The 27,672-nt window shown below is 42.5% G+C and overlaps 1 protein-coding gene across 1 annotated transcript; it reads left to right on the top strand.

The window, feature by feature from the left end:
- Nucleotides 1-27,386, top strand: SETD7 (SET domain containing 7, histone lysine methyltransferase). The gene is made up of 8 exons (XM_064510725.1): nt 1-155; nt 8,564-8,693; nt 14,009-14,210; nt 16,367-16,556; nt 18,336-18,417; nt 19,574-19,691; nt 19,982-20,139; nt 21,101-27,386. Exons 1-8 carry the CDS (start codon nt 116-118, stop codon nt 21,279-21,281), a joined length of 1,101 nt encoding a protein of 366 aa, XP_064366795.1. The 5' UTR covers nt 1-115; the 3' UTR covers nt 21,282-27,386.
- Nucleotides 27,387-27,672: the final 286 nt, after the last annotated feature.

Below are 27,672 nucleotides of genomic sequence, written 5' to 3'. Positions count from 1 at the left end.
CCGGCGCCGCCCCGCTGCCGTCGGCGGCGCGCGCGACGGCTCCTCCCGGGCGGCGCGGCGAGCGCGCGCCCGCCGCGGGTTACAGCGGCTGCGCCCCGCCGCCGCCGCCGCCGCCATGGACAGCGACGAGGAGACGCTGGAGGAGACCGTGGAAGGTAGCGGCGCCCGCCTCGCCTCGCCTCGCCTCGCCGCGCCTCACCTCGCCTCGCCGCGCCGCGCCGCGGGGGCAGGCAGTCGCGGGGAGGGGTGCCGGCCGCCGCCCGGCTGTGCGGTGCGGTGCGGCGCGGCGCGGTGCGGTGCGGCGCGGTGGGGCGCGGTGCCCGGGCGGGGGGCGCGGCGGTGCGGGGCGGTGCGGGGCGCGGGCGCGGGCGCCGCCGGTGGCCGAGCGGGCGGGAAGGGGGGAGGCGAGGCGGCAGCGGCGGGAGCCCGCGGAGCGGGGCCGGCATTACATCAGTGGGCTTATGCAACGGAGCGGGCGTGCGGGAGCCGCCGCCGCCGCCGAGCACATGGCGCCGGGGCCGCCCCGGGGCCGCCGCGCCTGGGTGCCGCGGGTCTGCGCTGAGGGCATCGCGGGAGCGGCCGGGCTGCTCCGCCGGGCCGGGTCGTCTTGTTTGTTTATTGGCTTATTTTAAGGGCTGGGCCTTGTTTCAGCGCTGGTACGGAGCAAGGCTGTGTCTCAGTGTACGGCCGTTCTTATTTTAATTGTTTTTATAACCGGAACTCTCCGAAGTTACTGCACTGGGAGCTTTGGGACAGATCCTCCATCGCGTGGCGGTTTTGGGGTGCCCTGGGTGCGCTGGTGATTACAGCAGCTCACAGCCTGGCAGCCTGCCTGGACTCTAGTGCAGTTAGTGAAACTTGGCTATAGCCCGTGGTTGATCTCGCTTGTTACATCTCAATAAAAGGCTCGAGCCACTGAAACTAGTAGTGACATTTAATTTGTTCTTAATATTAAAAAAATCATTTTTCACTACCGTTGCTCTGAATCATGTGTACACATTTGCACTTGGTGTCTACTTTCTGCTCGGTGTAGTCAGTGCCTTTAGTGATGACGCTGTGAGCCCTTAACCTGTTTTGTACCTCTGGTCTCCACAGCATCTTTCATAGCGTGGCACACTAGGTGGTACTGGCCTCTCCGTTGCGTGCTAGGTAGAGACACCTGAGCTACCATACAGACTAGAAACCATAGACTGTAAGAAGCCTTGTCCTTTTCCTTGGTGGCAAGGTGTGCAAAGTAGGAATCCTTCTTCCCGTGCCTGAGTTATCTCCTTCAGAGATAATTTGGGCATCAAGATATGCACGTCCTTGGTAAAGATTGCAGATGGGAGCCACAGTAACTCCCTGAGTTTACAACCGTGGTAATGCAAATTGAAAAGGGAAAAGGAAAATACAAATGGAGGAAGTCACTGTGGTCATATAAGCCGGTGGCAGAGCTGGAGCAGAATGACCGGTCTGGGAGTGGGAAGGCCCATCTCCGAAGCAATATGTGCCTCCTTTTGTGCTAGCCTCCCATGAGCAGAGAATTAACCTTTCAAGAGTTTTGAAACGGAGGTACGCCCCTCTGAAAGGCATTACTAATGGAAATCTTGGCATGCGGTAGTATAAATCAGCAACGTACTGTCATCCCTGTAAAGCATCTAGGAACACAGTAAGGATTTGCCTTGGGCAGTGATTGAACAAAATGTGCCAACTCAAAATAAAAGCATCTACTCCTTTAACATTCCTCTCAGGGCGTAGTTCTGGCTACAAAGAGCAGTCCTAGATTTTCAGTTATTGGAATTAAGTGTACAAAGTAAGGAGCTGTCTGTGACAAGATACCAGTAATGCTCATCATGCAGTGGCGCATTATTTGGATATTGTGACAGGAGAATTGGGCCTCAGTGCACATTTCTCTAGAGAAGACATGGAGCATGGCAGAGTGATTTAACAACAGATGTAAGCTAAGCAGCTGCTATTAGCATCTGGGTTTGTTATGTAGGTATGTGCTAATAGAGCCATAGAAAAGCTTTGTTGGGTAAAAAAACTTGTGAGGGAGGCGAGATTCTCCAAATGCAGGACACTATGGATGAGGTGTGCAGTGTGCCTTAACAGGTGTATTTTTTTCTCCTCCCTTTCCTCACCATCCCCCCCAAATATATCTGTGGGTTATAGTTGTGTCTTGACCAGAGTCACAGTTTTGTTCCTCATATTGCAGGTAAAGCCCTCTGCCACATCATGGATCTGCTTCGTGTTTCTCTGGGCTAAGAAAATGAGTTTTGAAAGAATGTATTATTCAGCAGTATATTTGACAGTGTGTATTTTTCTGAATGACACAGAAGCAGGGTGTTGTTTGGGGGAGAGAAGGCTGAGTGGGTGTTCTTGCACTTACCTAAGGGAAGTTAGAAATATGACAGAAATCAAACACATTTTTTTCCCAGGCATTGTAAGATTTGGGGTTTTATATATAAATGATTTTATTTATTTATTTATTTATGATTACTGCTATTCCTAAAACATCAGCCTGGCATCTCTGTGGCCAGAATCTTTTACCGATGATGCACAGTGTATGCCTTTTATTAAATAAATTACTTTTATTGTCAGTATTACTACTGCTTATCTCTGTTTTTTATACATCAGTTTCATTGGTAGGTAGCCCCAAATTGTTATACTGTGAACAACCCCTTAAAAGTGTAATTCTTTTTCTTGAAAAGTTCATGATCTGAGCTTAAAAGGAAATGTTGAGAGAACCTTGAAGTGACAAAAGTCATTTTAAAATTTTAAAATAATTTAAAAATTGTATAGATATTCTGGTTTTGTTTTCACAAATGGAGGAGAGTACTGGGAAGGGAGAGAGGAAAACTCTGCTTTGCTCCCTCTGAAATAATGAAAATTTTTCCATTGACTTCATCTGGAACAGAATTAGAGCCTAAGGCCTCAGCCATATAGGAATACTTGCATCTATGTAATTACACTTGAAATTGCTTTTTTTTTTTATGTTTTCCTACTAAGACAGACTGAATGTCTCTGCTTTGTTTTGTTTTGTTGGGGGCTTGCATGCTTTTTCTTCTCTCTCTCTCTCTCTCTTTTTTTTTCCTTTGGTAGGGAAAATCTCTAGCATGTTAGAAGAATTGGATTCTTTGTGCTATGGATGAGATTAAGACTGTGTGTAGAAGCCATCAGATCAAAGCTGACCATTTAAACCTCTGGGATAGTCTGTATCCTACTATGCAAAATTACTGATACGCATGGTGCACATAAGCATGGCAACTTTTGTGTTGGGTTCTGCATCCCAGCAAAATCTTGACAAAACTAAATAATCACAAAGAACAAAGCTGTAAGCTTCTTTTTTCTTTTTTAATATATAGTATAATGTGCCACCCCTGCGTCAGTCTCATTATTTTTTTAATCCAAGTGTTTTATAAACATTTTTCTCTTACAGTGAGAAAACTGGTTGTGTATTGTTTAGCATTTGTTAGTTTACACCATTATACAAGTGTATACACCCTTATACATAAATTATGAATTCAAGCCTTTATCTAACTAAACCATAAATTTTTACATGGGTGTTTTTCTTCTGAAATAAATGTCTATATCAGAAATTTCACTGACCTTTTCATTAAACTAACATAACTGCTAAAAACTTTTCCCTTCTACAAAAAGGGGTGTCTAGACTGAATGGGGGCAGGGGGAGCCTTTCTTCTATTTGGAGAGCAGCTCATTGCCTCTTCTGTTTTACAGGGCTCCTCTTCAAGGTTACTGAAAGCTTTTAGTGATGTATCTTTTTGTTGTTGCTGCTTTAGCTGTCTTTATACTGTGTTACTTCTCTCAGCTTGTGCGGTGAACAGTGTCTGATTGGGTTTCAGTGACTTCAGGTGTTTTCAGACTAGTTCAGACGGGGATCTTACAGGAGAGCTTGGTGAGGTTTCATGAGGTGGCTGAACTGGAAGCAAGGTGGGTTGTGAACCTCAAAAGGGGGCTGGCGGACGGGCTCCCAGCTGCGGAGCGCTGCCTCTGCCCGAGGGGAGCCAGGTCTGCACACCGAATCGACAGAAACCAACTCCAGGAGAAAGGGAAGAATGTTTTGCCAACTTAGTGACTTGCTCTGACTTGCACAGTGCGCTATGCAAGTGCCAGAGCAGGCGCTTCAGGGAGCATTTGTGGAAACAGAGAAGGAGGGAATTTGAGCTCTTCGGTAAGTTTGGATCTCGTCATGATTTTCTCCTGTACACCTTCTTTCTAGGTTCATTTCCATGCTTAAGGTAACAATTGCATAAGATGATTAATAATCCTACATTGTCTTACTCTGTTAATTTGAGGAACTCTCTTTTAGCTAGTTTTGCTGGGGGTGGGTTCTGCTTTATTGCGCACGCGCGCTCTCTCTCTCTTTTTTTAAGTGAATTTCGGTCTGAGATAGGCAAAAATTTGAAAATACATCCTGAAACCGGTAACCATGTATTTTCATTGGGTCTGACTTGACTGTGCTGTGTGGCATTCTTCAGTGAGTCATGCTGTTATTAAAAGGCCAGGAGAGGGCACCTGCCTCATAGGAGAGGACTTCTTAACTAATTGCTGCCCCACATCCTTGACATGCCCTGTCTGTGGTGTCCCTGAGGGGGCTGTGAAGCATCCCAAGGAAACAGTAGCATATGGTGATGTGAGAAGTACTCTCTGGATACCCTTGTTCCTGCAGAACCCCACAGACCTGTTGCAGCCAGGGCATGGCTGAGCAAACGTGTGAAGTGTGTGTTTGCTGTCCTCTAAGACATTCTTCTAGTCCCTGCTGCCCCAGAAAGACATGCGGGTCCTAAAAGAGTACAGGAATAAATCCAGACTAAGTTAAAAACTGGTCCAGACAGGTTTAAAAAAATTTATTACACAAACTTTTAAAAAACAAAGAAAGTGAATTTGAGTTCAGTGGCTTTCGTAGAGTCGTGGAGGCTGGAAGGGGCCTCTGGAGATCATCTAGTCCAACACTTCTGCTCAAAGCAGGGTCAGCTAGAGCAGGTTGCCCAGGGCTGTGTCCAGCTGGGTTTTGAATATCTTCAAGGATGGAGATTCCACAACCTCTCTGGGCAGCCTTTTCCAGGGTTCAGTCACCCTCACAGTGAGAAAGCTGCTTCTTATGCTTAAACAGTTAACCAGAATGTCCTGCATTTGAGTTTGTGCCCATTGCCTCTTGGCCCATCACTGGGTACCACTGAGAAGAGTCTGGCTCTGTCTCCTTTACTCCCCTCATCAGGTGTTCATACGCATTGATAAGATCCCCCCCTGAGCCTTTTCTTCTCCAGGCTGAATGGTCCCAGTTCTCTCAGACTCTCCTTGTAGGGCAGATGCTTAGTCCCTTCATCATCTTTGTGGCCCATCCCACTGGACTTGTTCTAGTAGGTCCATGTCTGTCTTGCCCTGGGGAGCCTAGTGCTGGACATGGCTTGACTCCAGCTCAGTGCTGAGTTGAGGGGAAGGATCGCCTCCCTCAACCTACTGGCAATGCTCTGCCTAATGCACCTGGGGTACCGTTGGCCTTCTTTGCCACAAGGGCACATTGATGGCTTATGATCAACTTGTTGTCCACCAGGACCCCCATGTCCTTTTTTGCCAAGCTGCTGTCCAGTCAGTCAGCCCCCAGCCTGTACTGGTGCATGGGGTTATTCCTCCCCAGGTGCAGGACTTTGCACTTCCTTTTCTTCAACTTCATGAGGTTCCTCTCTGCCCTTTTCTCCAACCTGTCAAAGTACCTCTGAAGAGCAGCACAATCATCTTATATATCAACCACTTTTCTCTTTTCTTCATATCATCTGCAGACTTGCTGAGGGTGCACTCTGCCCCATGGGCAAGATCATTAATGAAGATGTTAAACAGTGTGGGCCCCAGTATAAACCCCTGGCATACACCACTAACGACTGACCTTCAGCTGGACTTTGTGCCACTGATCACAACCCTCTGAGCCCAGCAGTTAAGCCACTTTTCAGTCCACCTCACTGTGGACTTTTACAGTCTGTACAGCTTGTTGGGTTCCAGACAAATTTCATCAATTTGTTTATAAGGATGTGGGAGACTGTTCACCTTGACTTTAGCAAGGCTTTTGACACTGTCTCCAGTGTTCTCCACTCATCCATCAAGCTAGATATTTCAACAAGTTATTAGGTTGGTCAGGCATGATTTCCCCTTTGTAAATCCATGTTGACTACTCCCAATCACCTTCTTATATTTAAAGTGATTTCCAAGAGGATTTTCTTCATCACCTTCCTGGAGATCAAGGTGAGATTGACTGGCCTGTAGTTCCCCAGATCCTCCTTCTTGAAGTCAGGAGTGACATTTGCTCTCTTCCACTCCTCTGAAACCTCCTTCAATCGCCGCAACCTTTCAAAGATAATTGAGAGTGGCTTCGCAATGACATCAGCCAGCTCCCTCAGCACTCGTGGGTGCCTAAAGAGCCTGTATCCATTCCTTGCAGCACTCTAGTCGTGTGAGCTATCCCACCAAATCTCTGCGATCCCGGTGAGTTTGTAGGCTGGTAACTGCACGCACGCTTCTAATTCCTCCCATTCCCCATGCTGTCTGTGTTAGCGTACAGGCATTTCAGATAGGCACCCGGTTATGCTGATTTCCCAGAAGAGGTGCGAGAGCTTCCCCCATCATGCTGTCCTCTTGGCACTTCCTTATTTGTGTGCATACATGTGGGGTGACCCCTTTAGCCCTGTTTCTTTGATTATGTGATCTCTCCTGTCCACGTCAGCCTGCACCCTTTGCCTGCCACTGCATCCTCACTTGATGGTGGGTTGTCAGCTCCGTTCCCCATCATTCTGAGTTCAAAGCCCTCCTTACCAGGTTGGCCCTCCTCATGGAGGAGGTCACAATCTTCCAACCTTCACCATTGTGGGAGTCTTGATTTTCCCACCTGGTACATGTAGACTCTGCCTGCCCCTCCTTCAGTGAAGTTGGGGGTTCAGGCTTCTCTTGTATCTGCAGGGTCTTAGAGAAGATCCAGCTGATCTGTTTCTTGTCATCTCTGATACTGCACAGTCTGCTGACCTCCTCTCAAGGCTCCTTTGCTTGGTGACACATTGCTTAAATAGTGATAAGTTAAGTTTTTTTGAATTTCTGATAGTCTATGGTGCTGCTAACACAGCTGAAAGCAGATGTATTTGCAGTGTGAGTCTGCTGCTGCTGGGATTCTTTTAAGGAGACAAATCAGAAACAAACTTCCATTAATGTGGTGGATGTGTGCACTTGGCTTTTCTCACTACTGTTTGCACTGTTTGTTTTCTCTCTGGGTTTAGGACTCAAGGATTATTAATACTGAAGTGCCTCTTGTTGCCTGCATCAGCCTGGACTCTAATTGCTCTGCATCATATTGGAGTTTGCTTTTGCCTTTCTACACATTTATTGAACCTTTTCAGTTTTAGTGCCTTTGGCAAATTTGATCAGCAAAGGGTTTGACCCAAAGCCTGTAGAAGTATATGAGTATGCTGTCTCTCATGTCTGATGGGCTTTGTATACACCACAAAGAGACTCATGGGATTAGAGGTCAGTTTTTATTTAGAAACATGGATGAAATATAAGTATATGCCAGTTTTCATTTATTCGTCAATTTTCATGTGGAATTTATACGTGCTGAAATATCATGATGGGAGCTTTTTACACCTGCACCTGGTGTATCACTGTGTCGAAGGCAGCCCTGCTGAGCTTCAGGATCCTTGTTTTGTAATCGGAGCAATGTTCTGCTAATGCAGTGCTGAGGACTGTGGTTCACACAGGTAAACTAGAAAATAACAGTTGTTAAACCACTCTTCTCTTGTTTTTCTTTGGCTTTGAGCAGGCAGACAGAGCTGCGATATTAGGTCTGATGCTTTAACTTAATCCGAGTTTGCCAGTTGTAATCTGTGAAATACAAACCCCTGCAGGTGAGGATAGGTGTGTCACCTATCCGCATTCACCATGTCTGACAGCTGTGATGGAGAAAGCTGATATGGCTGGGAAAGGGAAGAGAGGGGTGTAATGTGAGCACATAAGACTTCAGAAAACAAGATTAGAAATCTGAAAGAGAAAGTTGACTAACATACTACAAGGGCATAGTATTGCAAATATTACATGCTTTTATTTCTTTAAATTCCTATCGATATAGCTGTGAGGTGGAAGACCATGATGTTCTAAGACATATGTTTATCCAAAAAAACCATCCCATCTTACTCAATGGATTGAAGTCTAAATCTGTTCTCTTCTCACCAGGAAATACATATTTTAGATAATAAAAATGATTATATTCTTGTAGAAGTATATTAACACATGTGTGAGTAGTGTGAACCTCATTTCTTTCAGAAACCTTTTTTCCTTCTCCTCTCCTTTCTCTCATCCCTTTGGTTTTATCCTGACCCTTTTTGTTTTTTCGCTTCAGTGAAGTGTGTTACAGAATTACCAACTTCAGTTGTACTGAATCTCTGATCACTGTTCTTAACAGAAAGACTTGAATTAGGATCACTGTTTTATAGCAGGGAGCTACTGCTTTTCAAATGTCTATATAATCAGAATAGGGTTGCCATTATGTATAACGTGTAATGTGTTTGCTCTTTCGGTTTTATTTAAGGGCATCTAGATGATGATGGGTTGCCACATGGATTCTGTACAGTCACCTATTCATCGACAGACAGATTTGAGGGAAACTTCGTGCATGGAGAAAAGAATGGTCGTGGCAAGTTCTTCTTTTTTGACGGAAGGTAGACACTGACTCTCCACTTTTCTTCTGTTTTTTCCATCCTGTTTACAGTGATATAAAACTAATCTATATTCATTGTCCACTCCTGAGCATCTGAATGTGCTTTCTCCTTCAAAGCTGTAGCTGGAAAGTTTCCTTCTGCTGCTTTAGCTGTAGTGCTGACATGATGCCTCTGTGGGCTTGGCAACTTTATATGTAGCATGATGCCGGGAATTGTTCCTTGGTAGGAGAATCCAGCATTGTGAGCATTTTTAGCACTGTAAAGTTTTCAGCTAATTAGAGACTTTAGGAATTGGAATGTCTTCAAAGCCATTGAAAACCTTGCTGACAACTGCTCGGACTACAAAGTCCAAGTCCACAACTACCAGAGTAGTAGGTTTTTTTGTTCGTTTGTTTTATGGCAGTATATGCAGACTGCAGTTGGGCTCAGAGCTCCCTGTGCCAGACCTATGCATAGATACAAGACCTTCAAAGAGACTTACCATCTGCTTCGTCTTGGAAATTGTTCAGCGGTTAAAGAAGTGATTTAAATATAGTTCTGTTCCCAACTCCATCTCATCTTCTGCAAGTTGCTTATGGCCTGATTCATTTTCAGAAAAGCCCCTGTAATTGCCACTCTCTTTACTGGGAATTGTGGCAGTAAAATGGGGCTAGGCTGTGCCTCTGTGTGCATGAGGTGGCGTGTGTGTGTGTGTGTGTGTGTGTGTGTGTGTGTGTGTGTGTTTTCTTCTTAAGCTTTTGTTATGAACACCTTATAATGTCTCTTCCCCCTGCTCCCCCTACCCTGCACCCCCTGCCAATAACTGCAGCATTTCTCTCTGCAGTTGCTCAGAAGGAGCAGCAGATGTATAAAATGACACGATTCTTCATGGTTTTGCAGCTGTTGGTGGCACTATGAATAGCAGCCGTTAAACTGACAGTTGTGTCGATTCTCCTCTCCTCCTGCTCAGCGAACTTCTGAGCAGGAGCGGAGGTATTGTGCTGTCTCACTGCGTCAGCTCCTTATCTATACTTGGCATTGCAGTTGCTTCATGCTGAAGATTATCTTTCTCATGGAAAAAACACAATATTTTTATTCAGTTATGCAGGAACTGGTTGGGCCTCACAGGTCCGGATTAAAAAAAAAAAAAGAGAGAAAAGAAAAAAAAGCCCACGCACCTGTTGCTAGTAATGGCCTTATTACATCTTGTGTGAATAACTGAAAATTGTTACTGCCCAGCAGCTGACCTCTCTAAAATAGCCTCTTTTTTTTAATTTGGCAGACAGCATCTCTATGGACACATGTACATAACACTTGTGTGCTTGTTGATGGTCTCGGCAGAGCAATCGCTGATTGTACAGTTAGAGAAACTGACCCACTATTTTATTTGTAGAGCTGCTCCTGCAAGTAATCCAGGGTACAGGCAGTGCTGTGTAGGAAAGCTTAGACTGCTGCTGCCTGTGCAGAGCCTTCTCTGTACCTCTTCATTGTTGCCAATTTTTTTTAAGTTTTAATTTTCATAACACTTTAAAATGGAACAGTTGGCTACTGGGTGACTTCAGGAACTAGCAAAATGAAAATACACAAAAATAGTCTGTAATATGTTTCTGGAAAATGGGATATTTTTATAATGTAAATCAGGCCCAGGCTGATTTTAGTTCAGCTAAAGCAGCTTTAGCTGTGCAGTGACTTTAGTTGCCAATGTCATTGCAGTTTACCTAGCTGTGCCCAGGTGGAGAGATTAATTTGCTCTCAGGTGAATGGTTCAGGTGTCAGGACATGTTGAAGGAAGAATGACTTGGCACAAAACAGGATGTACTGTTTCCATTAACTGTGCCATGAGCAAGGCTGAGTGTTTACGAAAGAGCCTTACGAAGAGAAATGGATTTCAAATATTTCTGAAAACATTTTTTCCCTTATGGTATTGTGTGCTTCAGTGCAGTAAGCTATTTGGTTTCGACGTTGGCTGGATATGCCCCCTCTCTGGTTTACTTCCCTCATAGGCCTGCCAGGGAAGGCTGACAGCTGCACTGCTGTAGGTCTGTTGTTTGGGAAGAGTTGAGTCCTATCAGACACTGGATTGGCAACAATATAAGTGTTTTCATTTTTTGAGTGTTGGGAAATAGTGCTGGCTGCCCGTCTGCCTTGTTTGCCTCAGTTAGCACTTTCCCCTTTCTTATCGGAGCAGCTGCCCCCTTCCTGTTTCACTTAAGGAAGTGAAAACTTGGAATGGAAGATCAGAGTTGTTTTTTCCTCCCCCTACAAAAAAGCAACAACCCCCCCCATGTTCTTCTGGAGAGAGAAGTTTCACCTCTGGCACCCTCCCTGTTTCGAATCGTGTGCTTCAGCTTTCGCTGGTGCTGATGTTTGTTGGACTGCGCTTTATGAAACATGCTGCACAATGACTGTGAGCATCAGAGCTGTGTTTGGCACTGAGCTGCAGCTGCCGTTCTCCATTAAATTAGAAACTCTCCTGTAAACTGTCATCTCAGATCGCAGTGGAGAACAGCATTCTGTTTAAGAGAGTTTTCAATATTTCCATGCAGGAGAGGAGGGAGTGAGAAATGAATGATAGGTTAGCTGTTGCAACTTCAATACCTGGAAGCATATTGCATTAACTTTTTTTTTTTTTCTCCCTAACAAGTACCAGGTGGTGGATATCCTAGATATCCTCTAGGTCTGGCAAGTAATGGGAAGACAGTAACTCTGATAAATCTTGACTTTAGTAAGAGTTTACATTATCCCCAATATGATAATCTGAGAACCAAACTGGAGAAACGTGGGCTAGCTCAGGGTTTGTATTAACAAGATTGTCTATATGCAGGACACAGGAAGTATTTACTTATTTATTTATTTGATATATACCTGTTTACCAAGTGGTATACCACTTGATGCTGGTAAGGCCTTAGTTGTGTCTGGTTATAAGCACTATAGTTTTAAATAGGCTAAAAAAGGAGAGAGAATTAAAAAAAAAAAAAAAAAAAAGAGCCCCCCCAAAGTGTAACAAGTATAAAAGGTTTAGAAAACCTGATTTATTAGGCAGGATTGAAAAACAGAATTTTTACTTTAGAAATTTTTTTCTTTTAAGTTTTCTTTATAGGCGATGAAAGTAGAAGGAGATGGATCTTTTTTACATTATTACAGAGCTTAAAACAATGAAAGAAACCCCAGAGATTTGAATTATAGTAAAAGTTTTTTTCTCCAGTGCTGAAGAACACTTCTAATTTAGCAATTTGTTAGCTTCAACTAATGTGATTGAAGCTAAGAATATGATGATTATTTTTGTTGTTTTGTTACACGAACTAGGGGTAGCTTCTTCTTTTAAAGGATACTCTTAAATGTGAGCTCTGTGTGTGTTGCCAGCTACAATGGATTTAAAATTTGGTGATCTGTGATAAACGAGGAGAAAATGGTGTCATTTTTAAAATAAAACACGCCAGTTTGGGGTGCTTCTCTCATCTGCTCGTCCCCTTCCCTGAGCTGTGCTGCTGCAGCTGCCCGCGTAGCTCCGTAGCAACCTGGATCAAGAAACTGGTCTGGTTGAAGAGGCGTGCCGTTTTCCTGCCCCTTCCCGCTCCGCAGCTGGTTTGCACTGGGGCTGTGTAAGCAGCCGCTGTGGGGCACGGCAGGGCATGAGGCACGGAGCTGTTTAAAACAGTACGTTTGTGAAGGAGGCTGTGTAAAACCAAAGCTGAAGTTGTGTTTTTAAACATACCGTCTGTCATGTGTAACATACCTTCTTTTATTGAAGTATATTTTCTTGTGGAGATGTCAAGTGGATGGTTAAAATTATGTAAAATTGAAGGGTGAGGCTTTAGAAACTAGAAAGTTAGTTCTGAAAAAACATTCATTCAACAACTCTTGAAAAATACGTGAAGTTTTGTAAAGCATGTAGAGTCTTTTGATCCCAGCTTCTACCGTAGGTGTCTGTTTCAGAAAAAGGATGATGCAGCAGTGGAAGTACGGGTTTGCTAGCTAAATACGCGGGAGAACATGGTGGGGACAAGCTGAGCCGTTTGTATCTCTCTATGCTAGTTCTAACCTGAGAAAGAAATACTGTAAAAGAAGAGCTCGTCAGTTATGCGCTCATTCCTTGCAGTTTTTCTCAGCTGCCCTTTTTAAGAAAGGAAACAAAGCAGATTGTAACGGTTTTATTACACCTCTTCTAAAGGGATTGCAAGACAATACTGAAGTGAAATCAGTGTGTCATCGTTTAAATCAAAATGCAGCATTAGTTCTGTTTGACAAGCTGCATTCTGTTTTAATGGAAATACATGAAAAATGACAGTTCTTCTAGATGATCTGGTAGAGATTGCTGCAGAGTTTATTGGTAGAGAGCTAACATTGAACTGGTGGCATGGTACAGTTAGTGCTGTGTTACAGTCCACCTCTGTGGCAGTTCAGCCTCATGTCACCAAAGAAACGTTACAAAAGATCCAAAGACAGGAGGTAGGAAAAATCCAATGTGAGAGTAGCCTGCTTTAACAATAATTTCTTGTTGGGCCACGAGCGGTCCATTCGCTGCTTCAATTTGCTGTCCCAGCCTATAAAAAGAGGCTGAAGACTGCGATTTAGGTGGAGAATGCTGTGTACATGCAATAGAACGATCTGCAGTGCGTCCTGGTGAAAGGACAATGTAAGTCGTTCTTTCCTTCAGAGGCCAGTAGAAACAAGCTTGTATTTTTATCTTCATTTTCTAAAGAAATTAGGCTTATGTGATCTTTTTCCTCCCTGCTCCTGTGCATGGGTTCCTGTTTTCATTCTCTCACCTTCCTGCTCCCCTTCCCCTTCCTTCAAATTTAGCTGAAAGTAGCAAACACATCTGAGTTTCAAAGACTCATCAGGGATAGTGATGACTGGTGGGGGGTGGAAGAGAGATCCTCAAACTGGTATCCCAGTGAGGGACCCCTTGGCTGTCAGAAGCTTTGGTAGCAGCCACCAGGCCTTGCAGCATGCGTTTCCTGCAAGGCCAGTCCATCTGCATGGAGCTCTGACCTAGCTATGGCTTGGGCTTTCCTCTGCCCTGTGAGAGATGGGGAGAGATGAGGTTTGAGAGGTCACAGAAAAAAATGAAAAAAAGCTGCAATTGTTGCAGTTGTGGTAAGCATTTAGAGGAAGGTTGTAGGGTACATCTCAATCGAAAACCAGGCTTCAGCAGTTCAGCTGCTCCTAGAACTTGACTTTCATGAAACTTTCCCCTCAGCCTCTCTTTAACAATAATATATAGAATAAGCAGTGCAGGGGGAGGGTTTTGCTGTGTCTAGGGTCAGGAGTTTGGATGCACTTCTTAAGGGGGTGAATAGTCTTCCACTGCTCTTTTCTTCCTCTGTTACCAGCACACTGGAAGGGTACTATGTTGATGATGCCCTGCAAGGCCAGGGAATCTACACTTATGAGGATGGAGTGGTCCTTCATGGCACATACGTGGACGGAGAACTGAACGGACCAGCCCAGGAGTATGACAGTGATGGGCGGCTGATATTTAAAGGGCAGTACAAAGACAACATTCGGCACGGAGTTTGTTGGATATATTACCCGGTAAGCCTGATCTCCTGTTCTCTTTATTGCGGAATAGTACCCTTCCACATCTTTTCTTTTTCAACAGTTGAAACAAAGAACCACCAAGACCCAGCTATCCAAAAGTCAGTACAAAAATCTGAGTGGAAGTTCTGTGTGTCCCGATTTCGGGTAGTCCAAAATACACTTAAACCTTTCCAGTGTTGAACGTTTGCCTAGCAAACAGGATTCAGTGAGGCTGCAAGGTGCCGCTCCCATTTTCATCTTCCAGGGAAACCAGCCCCTTGGAAGTGCATTGGCATTTCCTCCCAGGAAGGCTGCCCCAGTGATTTACCATTTTGTGATTCCAACTGCAAAAGAAGAGCATGGAAACCATGCAAGCTATCGCAGCATGCTACTTTTGTGTAACTAGGACTTTGTTCGCTTCTGCAGGATATGTTGTCAAGTATGGCTTAGTCCAGTAAATGTGGTGTAACTGGTGTGAGAATCATGCCTCTGAGTGGAGGGCGGACAAGTGCTTTCTTCATTAAGCAAACCAGGGTTTGGTCTTTCTGCTTCTTAGTACATGTTGCGATATTCCTCAGGGCAACTCCGGAGAATTTCTGATATACTCTTAAAACGATATTAGTTACTCAAGGCAATAACGATTGTTATATTTTTAGTTATTATTCATATTTGGCCTCATTCAACACTTGAACCTTTACATTTGGTAGAAACTTTACCTTGAGTAAGTGCTGAGGAAGTGGAAACATCCAATGGGCAACTTGTTTATAGCACCTTACCAACAATACCTTTACAGCTCTGGCTTTTGAAGATCACAAGAGTCTTTGGAGTCACAGAGATCTGTATGCAATAATACATGCAATTGTTACACAGCTGGTCAGAAAGCAGTCTGTTTTTGTGCTACGTATTGCACTTACTTTAATTGTGAGTTTGATTTCAAATGCTCACCACTAGCTATTCCTTACATTAGCTGGTTTTCACTATTGTCATTAAGCGTGTGTTAGAATCAAGAAATGCTTAGTGTACACCACCAAACAAATAGCAGTTTTTCAGTAATAATGTATGAAACATGCACAGCTGACCCGTCAGGTCATATGTCTCTTTTTTTCATCTTCCAGCTAACAAAATGTTACTATACCTTCTGGAAATATCAATCTTTGGAGGTCATAAAAAATTATTTGTCTTGAAAGACTAAAGGATGGAAGATGTTCCAAAAAATCTTTGCCATGAAAGCAATTGCTTATATATAACTTTTGTTAGGTGCACAAGTTCTCACCCAGACTTAAGGTCCGCTGTTCGCTTCTATGGTATGTTCAAAGCTCTTTCAGCCTTGGAGTTGGACAAAGTGGTGCCACTTTGAAGTAGAGTGTGAGGACAGTGATCTTGATCTGAACAGGTCTGGTTCCATATCACAGCTGCTGTTTTGGCTCTGATGCATTATTTGAATTTGTTTCCTTTCTGAAGTAAACACCTGAAGTTGTTAGACCTGTGCTAATGTATGCATCTCATTCTGCAATTCTGTAAGTAGATCTAACCTGAGTTACAGGCAAATTACAGGTGGCAAAGCTCAGGGCTAAAATCCATAATGCTTGGAGGGGAAAGGGGTTCCTGGCTTTCAGTAAACGACTGTTCTCATCGTGTGCCTCCTCACATCTGGGGGAATGCTGGAGACAGAGAAACTTCTTAGTCCCCCAGGGAGTCCTTGGTGCTGTATAGGCTCAGGTCCTTTGTACCATCACTTAGCAGTGCACAAGGCAGCATTTTTTAACTCGAGCACAATGTCACGCTTAGAAAATGTAGACAAAGTTTGTGTTTGGCTTCGTGCCTTGGTTCACAGACTGTTCACATAAAAATTCTGCGAATTGAAACTCAGCGTTTTTGTGTCACATGGAAGGAAAATACTTGAGTTTTGCTATTTCAAACAAGGTAGAAGGTCCACGTCGTTTCTCGCATCAGTTTTATCCTGACTGGAATTACACTTCACCCTGTGCGTGTGTGTTTGTGTTTGTGTGTGTGTGTGTGTGTGTGTTTCTCACTACTTTTCATTAGCTCTCATCTGAACTTGCTGTACTTTAGATTGCTTCTTTAAAAAAGCCAGAAAATGTCTTTGTCATTTACTAAAGATAGTAACATAGCTACATGCTCTTCCTTTTCTTTCTCGCACATGCTCTCAGGATGGAGGCAGCCTTGTGGGAGAAGTGAATGAAGAAGGAGAGATGACTGGAGAGAAGATAGCTTACGTGTACCCTGACGGAAAAACTGCATATTCTGGAAGGTTCATAGATGGAGAAATGATAGAAGCGAAACTGGCAACTCTGACATCCGTAGAGGATGGAAAACCTCAATTTGAAGTAGTACCAGGCAGTAAGTTCAGCTAATGCAGCAACTTGCTTCCTTGCTGCCAGCCCTTCGCTGCAAACTAGTCTCCAACCTGTTTCCTATTAGAGGTTCTGAAGGCTGACTCTGAAGGGGAAAGAAGTTTCCTAGTGAGAACCCCTCTTTCTAATAGATTTCCTTATTGTTGTAAGGATGATTATAAAGTTGGTCAGAAGTGCATGTGCATGTGGGGTGTTTCCTTTGCTCTGGTAATCTTTAATTAAAAAAAAAAAAAAAAGCCTCTAAGAGGCTGAGAAATGAGAAGTGACCCATATGGTGGTGCTGCTGAATTGCTTTTCATTACTCTTCTCCCTCATGCTCATGGACGCGGTCCTGCCTGACGTATGCACCATTGTCACCTATGCCAGCGTGAAAACCTGCTCAACGGTGTTAATGCTGGCACAGTTGCAAGTTTTGTTTTGTTAGTGAAATAACTATAAGTGGAGAGGGAGGCCGTGGTTCAGTTGTAGCTCTATCGGGTTTGTATAAGCAAATTTTAGCACTGTGGATGTTCTGGCATCTGTGTTATGGGGCTGAAAGGACACAGGACTTGGAATTAATGCACTTGATGCAGTTGTTGTGTAACAATGTGATTCACCAGCTCCTGTCAGTCTGTGTAGTCATGCTGATCTAAAACGGTTATAAAATGGTTAGCATCAGGGTGACGTCTTCAGCCCATGCAGCCAGTGCACTTCTTCCAGGGCAGTGGTGATGTGGGCCTATAGTTCTGGAGCTTTTTTTTTTTTTTTTTTTTTTTTTTTGCTGTGAGGTGTACGTGGTATTGGGGGGGGGGAAGGGTCAAGCTGTGGGCAGGACCATGCGTATAAACATCAATTATACTAACATATTTATCATCGTGCCAGCAAAGACTGTCCTGTTCAGTATGAGATAAGAACATAAAACTCAGTAAAAAGGGAATGAGAAGTGAAAAAATGCATGTGACCTTTTATTTTTATTTTTTAAATCTTATAGATGAGACAGTAAATCAAAATTTAACTTAAAACATCTTCTGAGAGGGTACAGTTGTGCTTTGTAAATAGGATACAATTACGCTCTGTATGTAGCTGGCTTCAGTCAGAACAGATCCATTTTTAGAACTTAGATGCCATGGACAATGGCCTTTTATCAAACTTTGCAATATCCTGTTTTTTTCCCCCCTTTTTTATTTCCACCTGCATCTTAGGCTATCCCTAAGAGTCTTCTGGCAGTTGATTACAGAGGGGTGTAAGAATACAATCAGAGGTTTACCACCAAGTTGTTTAATAATGGCAGGAAATAATTGACTGCAACAGATGTATTTTGTGATTACTCAATATTATCTTCTGGCTTAAGTCTTATCTGGTTTTAAACTAGAAAAAGTTTGATTTGTTACTTGAAATAGTCCAAGATTTTTTAGAATGAATGCGTTATTTAATGTATCTTTTAAAATTTTGCTTTATTTTTTAATTCAAGACCCTGGGTGGGTCAGTTTTGAAGGATTGTCCAGGCATTCCTTAACAGTATTACTTTAAAGAACATAGTTATCACTTTTTTGTGATGATATGCTATTCCTGTGGTATGTTAAGAAGGGAAAAAAGAATCAAAAAATAGTACTTCACTGAAAACTTTTTTTTTATGGGTGTAGCTCTATGTAACACTGTTTTTGAAGCACAGCATTTATTTCTTGCAGTTGTTAAAACTTAATTTTTGAATGTTTTGATTGCTTTCAGAGTTGCATGCTTTCAGTATTGTCCATTAATGTAATCACTTTGTTGATTTATCTTTTAGGCCCAGTATACAGTTTTGACAAATCTACTTCATCCTGCATTTCTACAAATGCACTTCTTCCTGATCCTTACGAGTCAGAGAGGTAGACTTCTTTTTTTTTCCTCCTCCTCCTCTTTCACATTCAAAATGTCTGTATTTCTTGGCTGTTACACATCTAGGGCCTGATCTTGCAAACCTTTCCTCATTTAAAAAATAGTATCTGTAAGGGTTTGTCATATGGAGACCACTACTGCATATTAGTCAGCATTTGACTTGATGGAATTTCTTTCTGATTTACACATTAACATTGCACTCTAATGGATAGAACATAGCTTTACTTTTTGAGAGATTAAACTAGGATAACTTCTTAATATTTCAAAGCCAGATTCGGTCAGGGCCTGAACTCCACTAATAGCGCACATCTACAACATACTTAGCAAAAAAGCGTTCTGTTCTTACATTTCTAGATGTATAACTAGTTTCAGGTTGATACGTGTCGTGTTTGGTGTCTCTCACTGAATGGCATGTGTTGTACAAAGTTTGCTCCCCTCCGTACTGATATAGCAATGACAGGAGTAAATCATCAAGCCAGAGGAAAGCGGGATTCTGTTTGGGACAGCCCTGTAGTGTCAAAATGCCACATATCTCAGCAGATTGCCTCGTGCTAGTCTGCCACAGAAAAATACCTTTTGTATTTTTCTGTGGCTAGTACACAGTACATCATATAACTTACTTTTTTGCCCAGACTTTTAAGAGACCTTGCTCTGAAGGAATCTTGATTGTAGTCCTTCTTTTCTGGTACTCTGAAATGCCTAAATAAGTGATTAGTAAAATACTGGCATTAATTTGCATCAAGTACTTGAAGATCTAGGGCTTCATCTTGAAAACTCTTACTCAGTGGAGTAATAGACTGGGAACGTACACACCATCAACTCCATCAGCTTCAGTTTAGTGGAGACCTCTGGGATCCTGATATATTGTCGAGGGTGTTCCTGAATTGAAGCCATCGTGGAGCATTAAGAGCAAATATGTGACTGAATTTTTAAAGTATTTTGCAAACTAATAGATAAGATTCTACCCCTCCATCTCCATATTCCCAAATAGAGGGAGGGTATGGAGGAGAGGGAGGAGAAAGGGTTGCATTTGGAGGTTTTAAATTGCATGAATTATTAGTCTTTTGGCCAGTATTGGTGTGATAATACTTCTTGAAGATTAAAATTGTAACCGACCACTAATTCCATGTCCTTTTTCTCTTCTAGGGTGTACGTTGATGTCTCTCTCATTTCTAGTGCTGGAGAAGGATTATTTTCAAAAATAGCAGCAGAAGCTCGTACAGTTATGTCCTTTTACAATGGAGTGAGAATTACGCACCAGGAGGTAAAGGAGAGAAAAAAGTCAGTCTGAGTTCTCATTGCTCCTTCTGAAATCTTTTTCTTATAGTAGGATTTGACACCCACCCTCTCCCTACTCATAAGATTTAATAAGATGGAGTTTAATTGAAAGAAAGTGCATGTTTGCCTACATTAAAAGAAAAAAATCAAGATTTTTTTAAAATGCCTCATATGCAGATAAAGTTTCAGTTGCATTTATTTGAGCATGTTTGCTTTCAAACTTATGGCAAAGTTAACCCCCACACACATACACTGGATTTTTGCCTTGCAAACTAGGTAGACAGCAGAGACTGGGCCCTCAATGGAAATACAATATCCTTGGATGACGAAACAGTCATAGACGTGCCAGAGCCCTACAACCACGCCGCCAAGTACTGTGCCTCGCTGGGGCATAAGGCCAACCATTCTTTCACTCCTAACTGCATCTACGACCCGTAAGTAGTTCTGTCTTCTGGGGTTTCAGGGCTGATGCTGCAGCCCGGCGGTCTGGGCTTGTAGGATGTTTCAGGGGAGCGGTGGGGCCAAGGGTTTTGGGTTCAAGTGCTGAAGGGGTTCCTGCTTGCCTGGATCAAGCTGGAAGCCTGCTGGCATTGCGGGTGCTTGCAACTAGCCTACGGGGTGTCTTAAAACTTGCAATTGTATTATGTTTGTCACTCATCCTAAAATGTACAAGTACAGCTCTCTAAATCCTAGCTTGGCTAGGACTGCACCATATTTGCTGAACTGCAAATGCTTGACCAGCACCCTCAAATGTACTGTCATTTCTGAAATGCCAAAACTAAGGATCTTGCCAACGGATGAGTTGGTGCAGAGCACTAGAAAACCGTTTGATGTATACATATTTTCAAGGACACAAGTATTTTCATACCAAAAGTATAAGTGGATGGACATGTAGGTACATATGTAGAAGATAGTTGTCCTTCATTAAATAAGCTGGTTTCCTTTACAGTGAGACCCTGGGGGGAGATGTACAGAAGTGTTATGATTCTTTTGTAGATAACCTGTACTGGGGAAATGAAGACGAGCAATTTTCCAGTCTCTTATGATCTATACTGTTTTCCCATCATGCAGATGTTTACCACTGCAAGCCTGAGGCACATGGCAGATTTGCCTTTCTTTTATTTATGTATTAAAAACAAGCAATATTAAAAGACTGTTGAAAAACTTTAATAGGGCTACACAAAACTGTTCCAAAATACCAGTGTTTGTAGCCTTATTACTGAAGTCTTTATGAGGGTGGCTCTAAACACAAAGCAGTCTGTCCATCTAACATCGGTTATGTGACCTCTCACTCTACTGTGAGTGACTTCTAGAGGTATTTTTTAGAGGGGCTAAGCATAGTCTGTCAATTGACAGCTGCAAGTTTAGTAAAAGTTCTTTTTTCCTGTTGTCTAGGTTTGTTCATCCTCGTTTTGGGCCAATCAAGTGTATCCGTACCATCAGGGCTGTGGAGAAGGATGAAGAATTGACAGTGGCTTACGGATATGATCACAACCCTGTGGGGCAGAATGGGCCGGAGGCGCCAGAGTGGTACCAGCTGGAACTGAAAGCTTTCCAGGCTGCCCAGCAAAAGTGAAATGGAAGCTCCTTCTCAATTCAGCAAACTGAAATAGAAACTTGGATCTATGCACTACCTTTATACTGAAAACTGGACAGCCAGGGATTGTTCATGCTGTTGCATCATAACTTTGCATTCTGTGTTAAGAGATAAATTTCTTGCATACTAACTAGGTTTGACTGTGTTACTCATAGCAGATTTAAAATTAGCTAGTGTTGCACCAGTCTTATCTGGAGAAATTATTTAATATTCTATACAAGACGTGATATTCTTTGGTAGCTTCTGCTTTTGCACCATATGCAAAGATGCCAAAAGACTAGACAGAAAACTAAAATGGGTATATCGTTCACTTTTAGTCGGCAGACTTAGTGTTGCTCTCTATCTGCCTAGGCATTATTGTGCAACTGCATTTTGCATATATGCCACTTGTGATGATAACAGTAATATTTTGATATTCTCTAATAGTAGCATAATTTTGCCTTTTTAAACCTTTGATCTGAATCTTGCAATAGAGCAATTTATTTATTAGCATATAGGAGGCTGGGTTTTTAACTCCCCTTTCCTCTTGTCTGAATGTTGTTCTTTCTACAAGTCCTCTTTTGCAGGAGAAAATCCTTTCTAACTAGTGGAAAGGCTTTTGTGTGTATGTGAGAGTGCTGTGTGTTGGTCTCTGTGGCTCTAGAAACAGTTTTAGCAACATGTCCAAAACTAATATTTATCTGGCCTTTATGCCTAGCTTATTTTATTTAATTTATGGTTATCACACAAATCAAGCTTTTCTTTGCATGAAGATTTTCTGAAAGTAGAAAACAAATTCAAATTTTGAAGGATTTTCAGAACTGTGTGTTCCAGAGGGCAAATGCATCCACTGCATTAGTGTTCATGAGTTGGTTTGTGCATCTCATCTGTTAAAGTGGCCAGTTCTCAAGGCAAAGATTCTAGCACTAAATGCAAGTATCTCATGAATTCACTTAAAGGAAATGTATGTATTTGAGGGCAGGTTGTAATACTTCGTTAAAGAGATCTGTATCTTTTGTATGTGTTCGATTGACAAAGAATATGGCCTTATAGCAGCCTTTCTATTAGTGCTTGTTTAAGACACAGTAAATTAATATAGTATGAGATATCAAACTAAGTTTTAAAAATATAGACATGAAAGGATTGCTTTTGAAAGACAAACAATGAATGTAAAAACATCACTCGCTGCTCATTTAGAAATGGCAGTTAATCCATAGCTCTGTTGCAGCCAACAGTGAGGGCTAGTGAATATTCATCTGCAGGGTTGTCTTTTGGGGTTTTTTATGGGTAGGGGAGTTGTTCATTATTTGAAATACTGTGCCAGACTTGCCTAATGCTGTAGAAGAGAGAAACACGGTATCATTTCAGTCTAGATACTGGGGCCCTTCTGGGGCTCTGATGTTCTCTTTTGGGTTAAGCAGCTTAGGAACAATTCAAAAGCATTTGCAACAGTTTCTTCAAATGTTTGTAGTTTAAGAAGTGTTTGTATATATGTAACATTAAAAAAATTGAAAATTAGACCTACCTTTCTATTGCAACACACTTTGGTTGCTTGCTTGAACAGCTGGAGGTGTCTGGCTCTCTGGGGGGCTAGACTTGAAGAATGCATCGGGTTGGTACATATAAGTGGAAGGATGAGGTTGCTATTTTATGCAGTCTGAGAATCCTTGCTTTGGTACGTGTACAAAGTTATGGAATTACAAATAAGGACCTCTCTAATTTGGGGGTCTGTTTAGTTCCTGCAGCTGATCACAAAGCTTTTTCAACATTTCACCATTTAAGCTTGCACAAAAGCTACTCTGTGTGTGTGTGTGTGTGCGCGCTGTGGAGGCGAGTGGGCTCGGGGCTTTTTGACACTCTCCCAGCAGCGATCTGAATGTGAGCTTTGTCAGAGCCCACTTGCTCACTCTGGAGACTCTGGCCATGGCTCTGCTCCTCAGCAATGGCAGGCGGCTGACACAGATGATACCTCAGTGACTCAGCTTAGTGTGCTGAGAAGCAGAACTGATCCTCGCACATGGGGGAGAGTTGTCAAAGGCTGATTGACAGTACAGCTTCAGCAGATCAACCTCAAAAAGAAAAATGCATGTTTTGAGATCTTTCCCTACCTGCCCACAGATGATTATTTAGATTGTCGCTGTTTCCACCATTTGCAGAAAGGCCTGCCTCGCTGGTAGGAAGCTATTGTGTTTATCTTGTGGATTATTCTTCCAGGACCATAAAGCTGGCAAAGCTTAGGCTTGTGTTTAAGTGCGGGGAAGAGGAGAAGGAAAATGTGTGGTGAATCCTGCTGTGAATGGACAGTAACTCCTTCCACAGTCGTGATAACCCGCTCTGGAGCGCTTGCCTCTTTGCGTCAGCTGGAGAATCTTGTTTAACATGCTCTGATCTGTAGAGTTCCTTCTGCTTCATTCCTGATCTGTCTCCGATTCCTCTGCTGTCTCCTAATAACGTAGGCTTGCTTATGTTTTAATAGGTATATCTGTCTTCGCGCTGCCTGATTTTTGAGATAAATAGAAGACAGATGCTCTTTGCACATCAGGTTTGATGGTTGCATCCTAAAATAGAGAAATCCTAGAAAAAAAAGCCCCAAGGTGTCCTCTCTGTGTTTTTAAAATCCATTTATTTGGTGATAGTCAAGCAGATTCTCTTGCTCGTGTGTATGCCTGTGGCCTGATAGTATGCCGCAACTGTGGCTCTCTTAGCTCTACTATCCTCTTTCTCTCTGCTCTGTTAAAAATCTATTGATCCTCCTACAGATCCTTCTTCAGTGACCAACCTTCTGCAAAAGTTGTGAGTATAAAGCTGCTTTGGCTTGAATCAGGACCAAGCCTTTTAATTCCTTTTCTTTTTTCCTTTGTGGTCTCCTAGACTGGAGATGTTCAGGATGGTGTTTACCACTGGATATTGAAAGGGCCCAGAACTTAGTGTGTCCTTCAGATGTTTTCAGAGTAGTGAGCTGGTAAACAGGTTTAGACACGGGCTAGTTATATAACTCAGATTAATGCCTTAACTTGCTCTACTTACTGCAGCTCAGCTTTTGGGGCTTAGCAAAACTATTGATCAATAGTAATACTTGAGATCCACACCAAAACTTTATTTTAATTTGGAGCAGACAAAATAGGCACTTTGCAAAGCAATCAATCTGAGTTCATTGAATACGGTTGACTATTTGTGAATATGCAATAAGCAGAGAAGCTCCACTACTCCGAGTCTGGCCAAAGACCTGTCCTATTGGAACAGCAATTGGAAGAGGAAGAGCTGATAGATACCAGCTGAACCTGGATCACCAGCTGGCTCTCAGCATACATTTTGTGAATAGGGAACAGCATAAAAGAATTTGGATTTGCTGCTTTTTTCAGGTGGGGGTTGGTTCCCAACTTCCACACATGGGTTGAAGTTTGCAGGATCTCAGTACAGACTAGCTTCTGCAACAGGGTTGTTTTCTGAGCTCCTTTATGAGAAGGAGTATAAACCAGCCTGTACTAGAGGCTGTTGATCACCTATTTTAAAAAAGATTTTTGAATGATCTTCCTGTCAAGGCGGCACTGTGTTTTGTCACTAGAAACACAGAAGCTTACTCTTCTGGAGCAGCAGGCAGTCTTGGAGACCAGAGAGCATGAGGAGAGGGCACTACCTGCTGCTGGATTGCTCATTGAATAAAAAGAAAAAGGGCTGAGGCCTAGAGAGGACATCTTGTGTTGAGCCTGATGATATAATTTGACCTCTTTGGGATCTACTGAAACACCAGATTTTAGCAACCTTCAAAAATCTGAAAAGGCTTTTTCTTTTCTTTTTTTTTTTTTTTTTTTTTGGTAGTAATTAAAAAAACCCTTACTCTTCAGAAGTGAATGTAAGTCCTAACTGCTGAAAAAAAATCAAAACAAATACATGGAAATGTCTTTTTAGCTATCAGAGTACTCAATTCTGACTTTTTTCTACAGTTGTGACAATAGCCATTGGGACGGTCCTTGCTTTTTCCTAGATACCGATCACGGGTGGCAATGAGGGTGCCTCGTGCAGGTTTTGAGGCATTTGGATGACTTGATGCTTGGCCTTGTGATGCCGCATGTTTCAGGAGCAAGTAGATAGCCTTCTCCTTGGTTTAGCCGTTTCAGATTCAGAGCTTTTAGTGTTGCGCACAGTTGGCAGTGGCTTTAGTTTCTTTCTTGGGACTGTCATAGTACTTTGCTCACACGGAAGTGAGAGCATTGTCAGAGGATTTTGCACTCTCTGCCAGGAGCTCAAGGAGGGGAGTAGCCAAAGTATCCTGTCTGCTGCAAGAATCTGAGAAGTGGTGGAAACCATCACTTTCCTGCTTCCTTCTCAGTTGGCTTCAGGCCAGGTGGGGAGCTCCATGTGTGGATCTGTTGCCCCATCACGGTTCCTGGGTGGTGTTTATCCTTCGGTGCTGACCTGTCACCGTGCTGACCAGTTAGATTGAGCCAGGAGCTGCACAACGTCATTCTGTCCTAGAGACCTCTATGATTTTTATCTTTTCATTTAATTTGACAGTCTTTTAGAAAATACCACGTTTGTGATGAGGTGATGAGTTGTACAGAGCCAGTTATCTGCTACTTTTTTTTCCTACCACCCAGCAGAATTTCTGAAGCTGCAGGTGCCTGACGAATTCACCTCCAAGCACTTAAAAATGTGCTTTGAAAATAATGTCGCTAACGTATTTCCTTGTGTGCTGGGATGCTGCATTAGACAACTCCTGCCCGCTCACACCGCGCTGTCGTGTGCTCAGAGTATTTGCACGAGGAACACAGACATGGGAGCAGCTTTGCTTGTGAATATAAGTGTGGGCTTCACACTTACCTGTGCCCCCGGGAGAACTCGTTCCTTGTGCTTTGTGTGCTAGAAACATGAGAACTATATTTTTGAAGTAGTATTTCTAAACAGCCTTACAAAGGATTTTCTTTTTTAAAAAAGGTGCAAGATTGAGTGCATGTTTACTTGCCCCAGATCAAAGGTTTTGAACACTAAGGTCACTATCTGTTGAATGGACCCTCCTCTTGGCTCTCTTCTGTCTTCAGGCAATTGAAGCTGCTGCCCTCTTTCTCTGCCAGTTTTCCTGTAAGTACCTTTTTTTTTTTTTTTTTTTTTTTCCTCTCCAGGAGAACTATATATACGAAAACTCTAAGCAATGAAATGTTCAAGCCATAAAATCATGAGTGTGGGAAGACCCTCTTCACAAATTTTAACATATTTGTATGTAAACTGATGTTTGTATGAAATATTTTCATGGTAGAATGAATATTTAAAAAAAAGTTCCAGTAAGATCTAAACCAAATTTAAAAGGATGTCTTTTTGTAAGATGCAAGTGTAATTGATTACCAATAAGTAGATCAATTTTTTTTAAATGGAGGATGCAGCAAATTATCTTTACAATGACAAATGGTCATTTCTGCTATTTGAGAAAGAATATTTATGCAGCATTACACATAGCTGTTGTAAATCATTGCAATAGCAAGGCCAGTCACGTCTTTAGGACATACCTCTCAGCTTTTCCCTTGTGATATTGTCCAAACCCACCCATCTCTACTTTCTGCAGATTTCCTCCTAGAAATTTTTTCCTACTGTAACTGTACTGAATTTAACTATTGAGCTAAGATCCAGACTAAAATCGTGTACTACTTACAGTTTCTGCTGGGCCTTCTCCTATTTTAATACTCTTTAGCCCATAATTTTTGGGTGTCTATGTTCTGAAGAACTAAGTGCTAAAGAATAATCCTTGGGGTAAGCTTATACATGCATTAACAGTTAACCCCAGAGTATTTAACTTGTATACAGTACTTGATAGGTGTTTTATGACATTTGTACTAGAACTATGAGCCTTACTGAACATCTGTAGGTTTATTCATGACTTTTAAAAAAATGGATAACTCTAAGAAAGATGTTTACATGAATGGTGATTGCCCTTCCTTGATGTTATGAATGAGGTTTTTATAGTGTGTTTGGGTGTATGTGCAAGGAAGCAAGAAAAATGTTTCTGGAGAAAAATAGACTTGACAAACATTTGTAATAAGTGAATTTTAAAGATTGCTTTAATTGCGCTATGAAGGCAATGCAGATATTAAAATATTCAATTGACCAGAACAATCTCTCTCCTCGTTTTTTATATATCATGGTTTTGGGCATCCTCCATTTTCTCCCTTGTTGCGTTCGTCTGCTTTGCAACCACATTTATTGGTAAGGCACAGGCGCCGAATCTGGCCCGCAGTTAACGCCCTTCTAGGTGGTGTTATATTAATAGTGAGCTAACAGCAGAGCGCTTCTGGCACCGCATCGCCTGTCTTCTGGCACCTCTGCCGTTTTCGTTGTTCTCCAGTCTCAATGCAAGTACCATGTTACATATTTGCTCTATTTACAAATCAAGCCGTGTAGG

The sequence above is a fragment of the Dromaius novaehollandiae genome, chromosome 4, assembly GCF_036370855.1.
Source record: "Dromaius novaehollandiae isolate bDroNov1 chromosome 4, bDroNov1.hap1, whole genome shotgun sequence".
Lineage (NCBI taxonomy): Eukaryota > Metazoa > Chordata > Aves > Casuariiformes > Dromaiidae > Dromaius > Dromaius novaehollandiae.
This window is presented reverse-complemented; position numbering and strand designations above follow the sequence as displayed.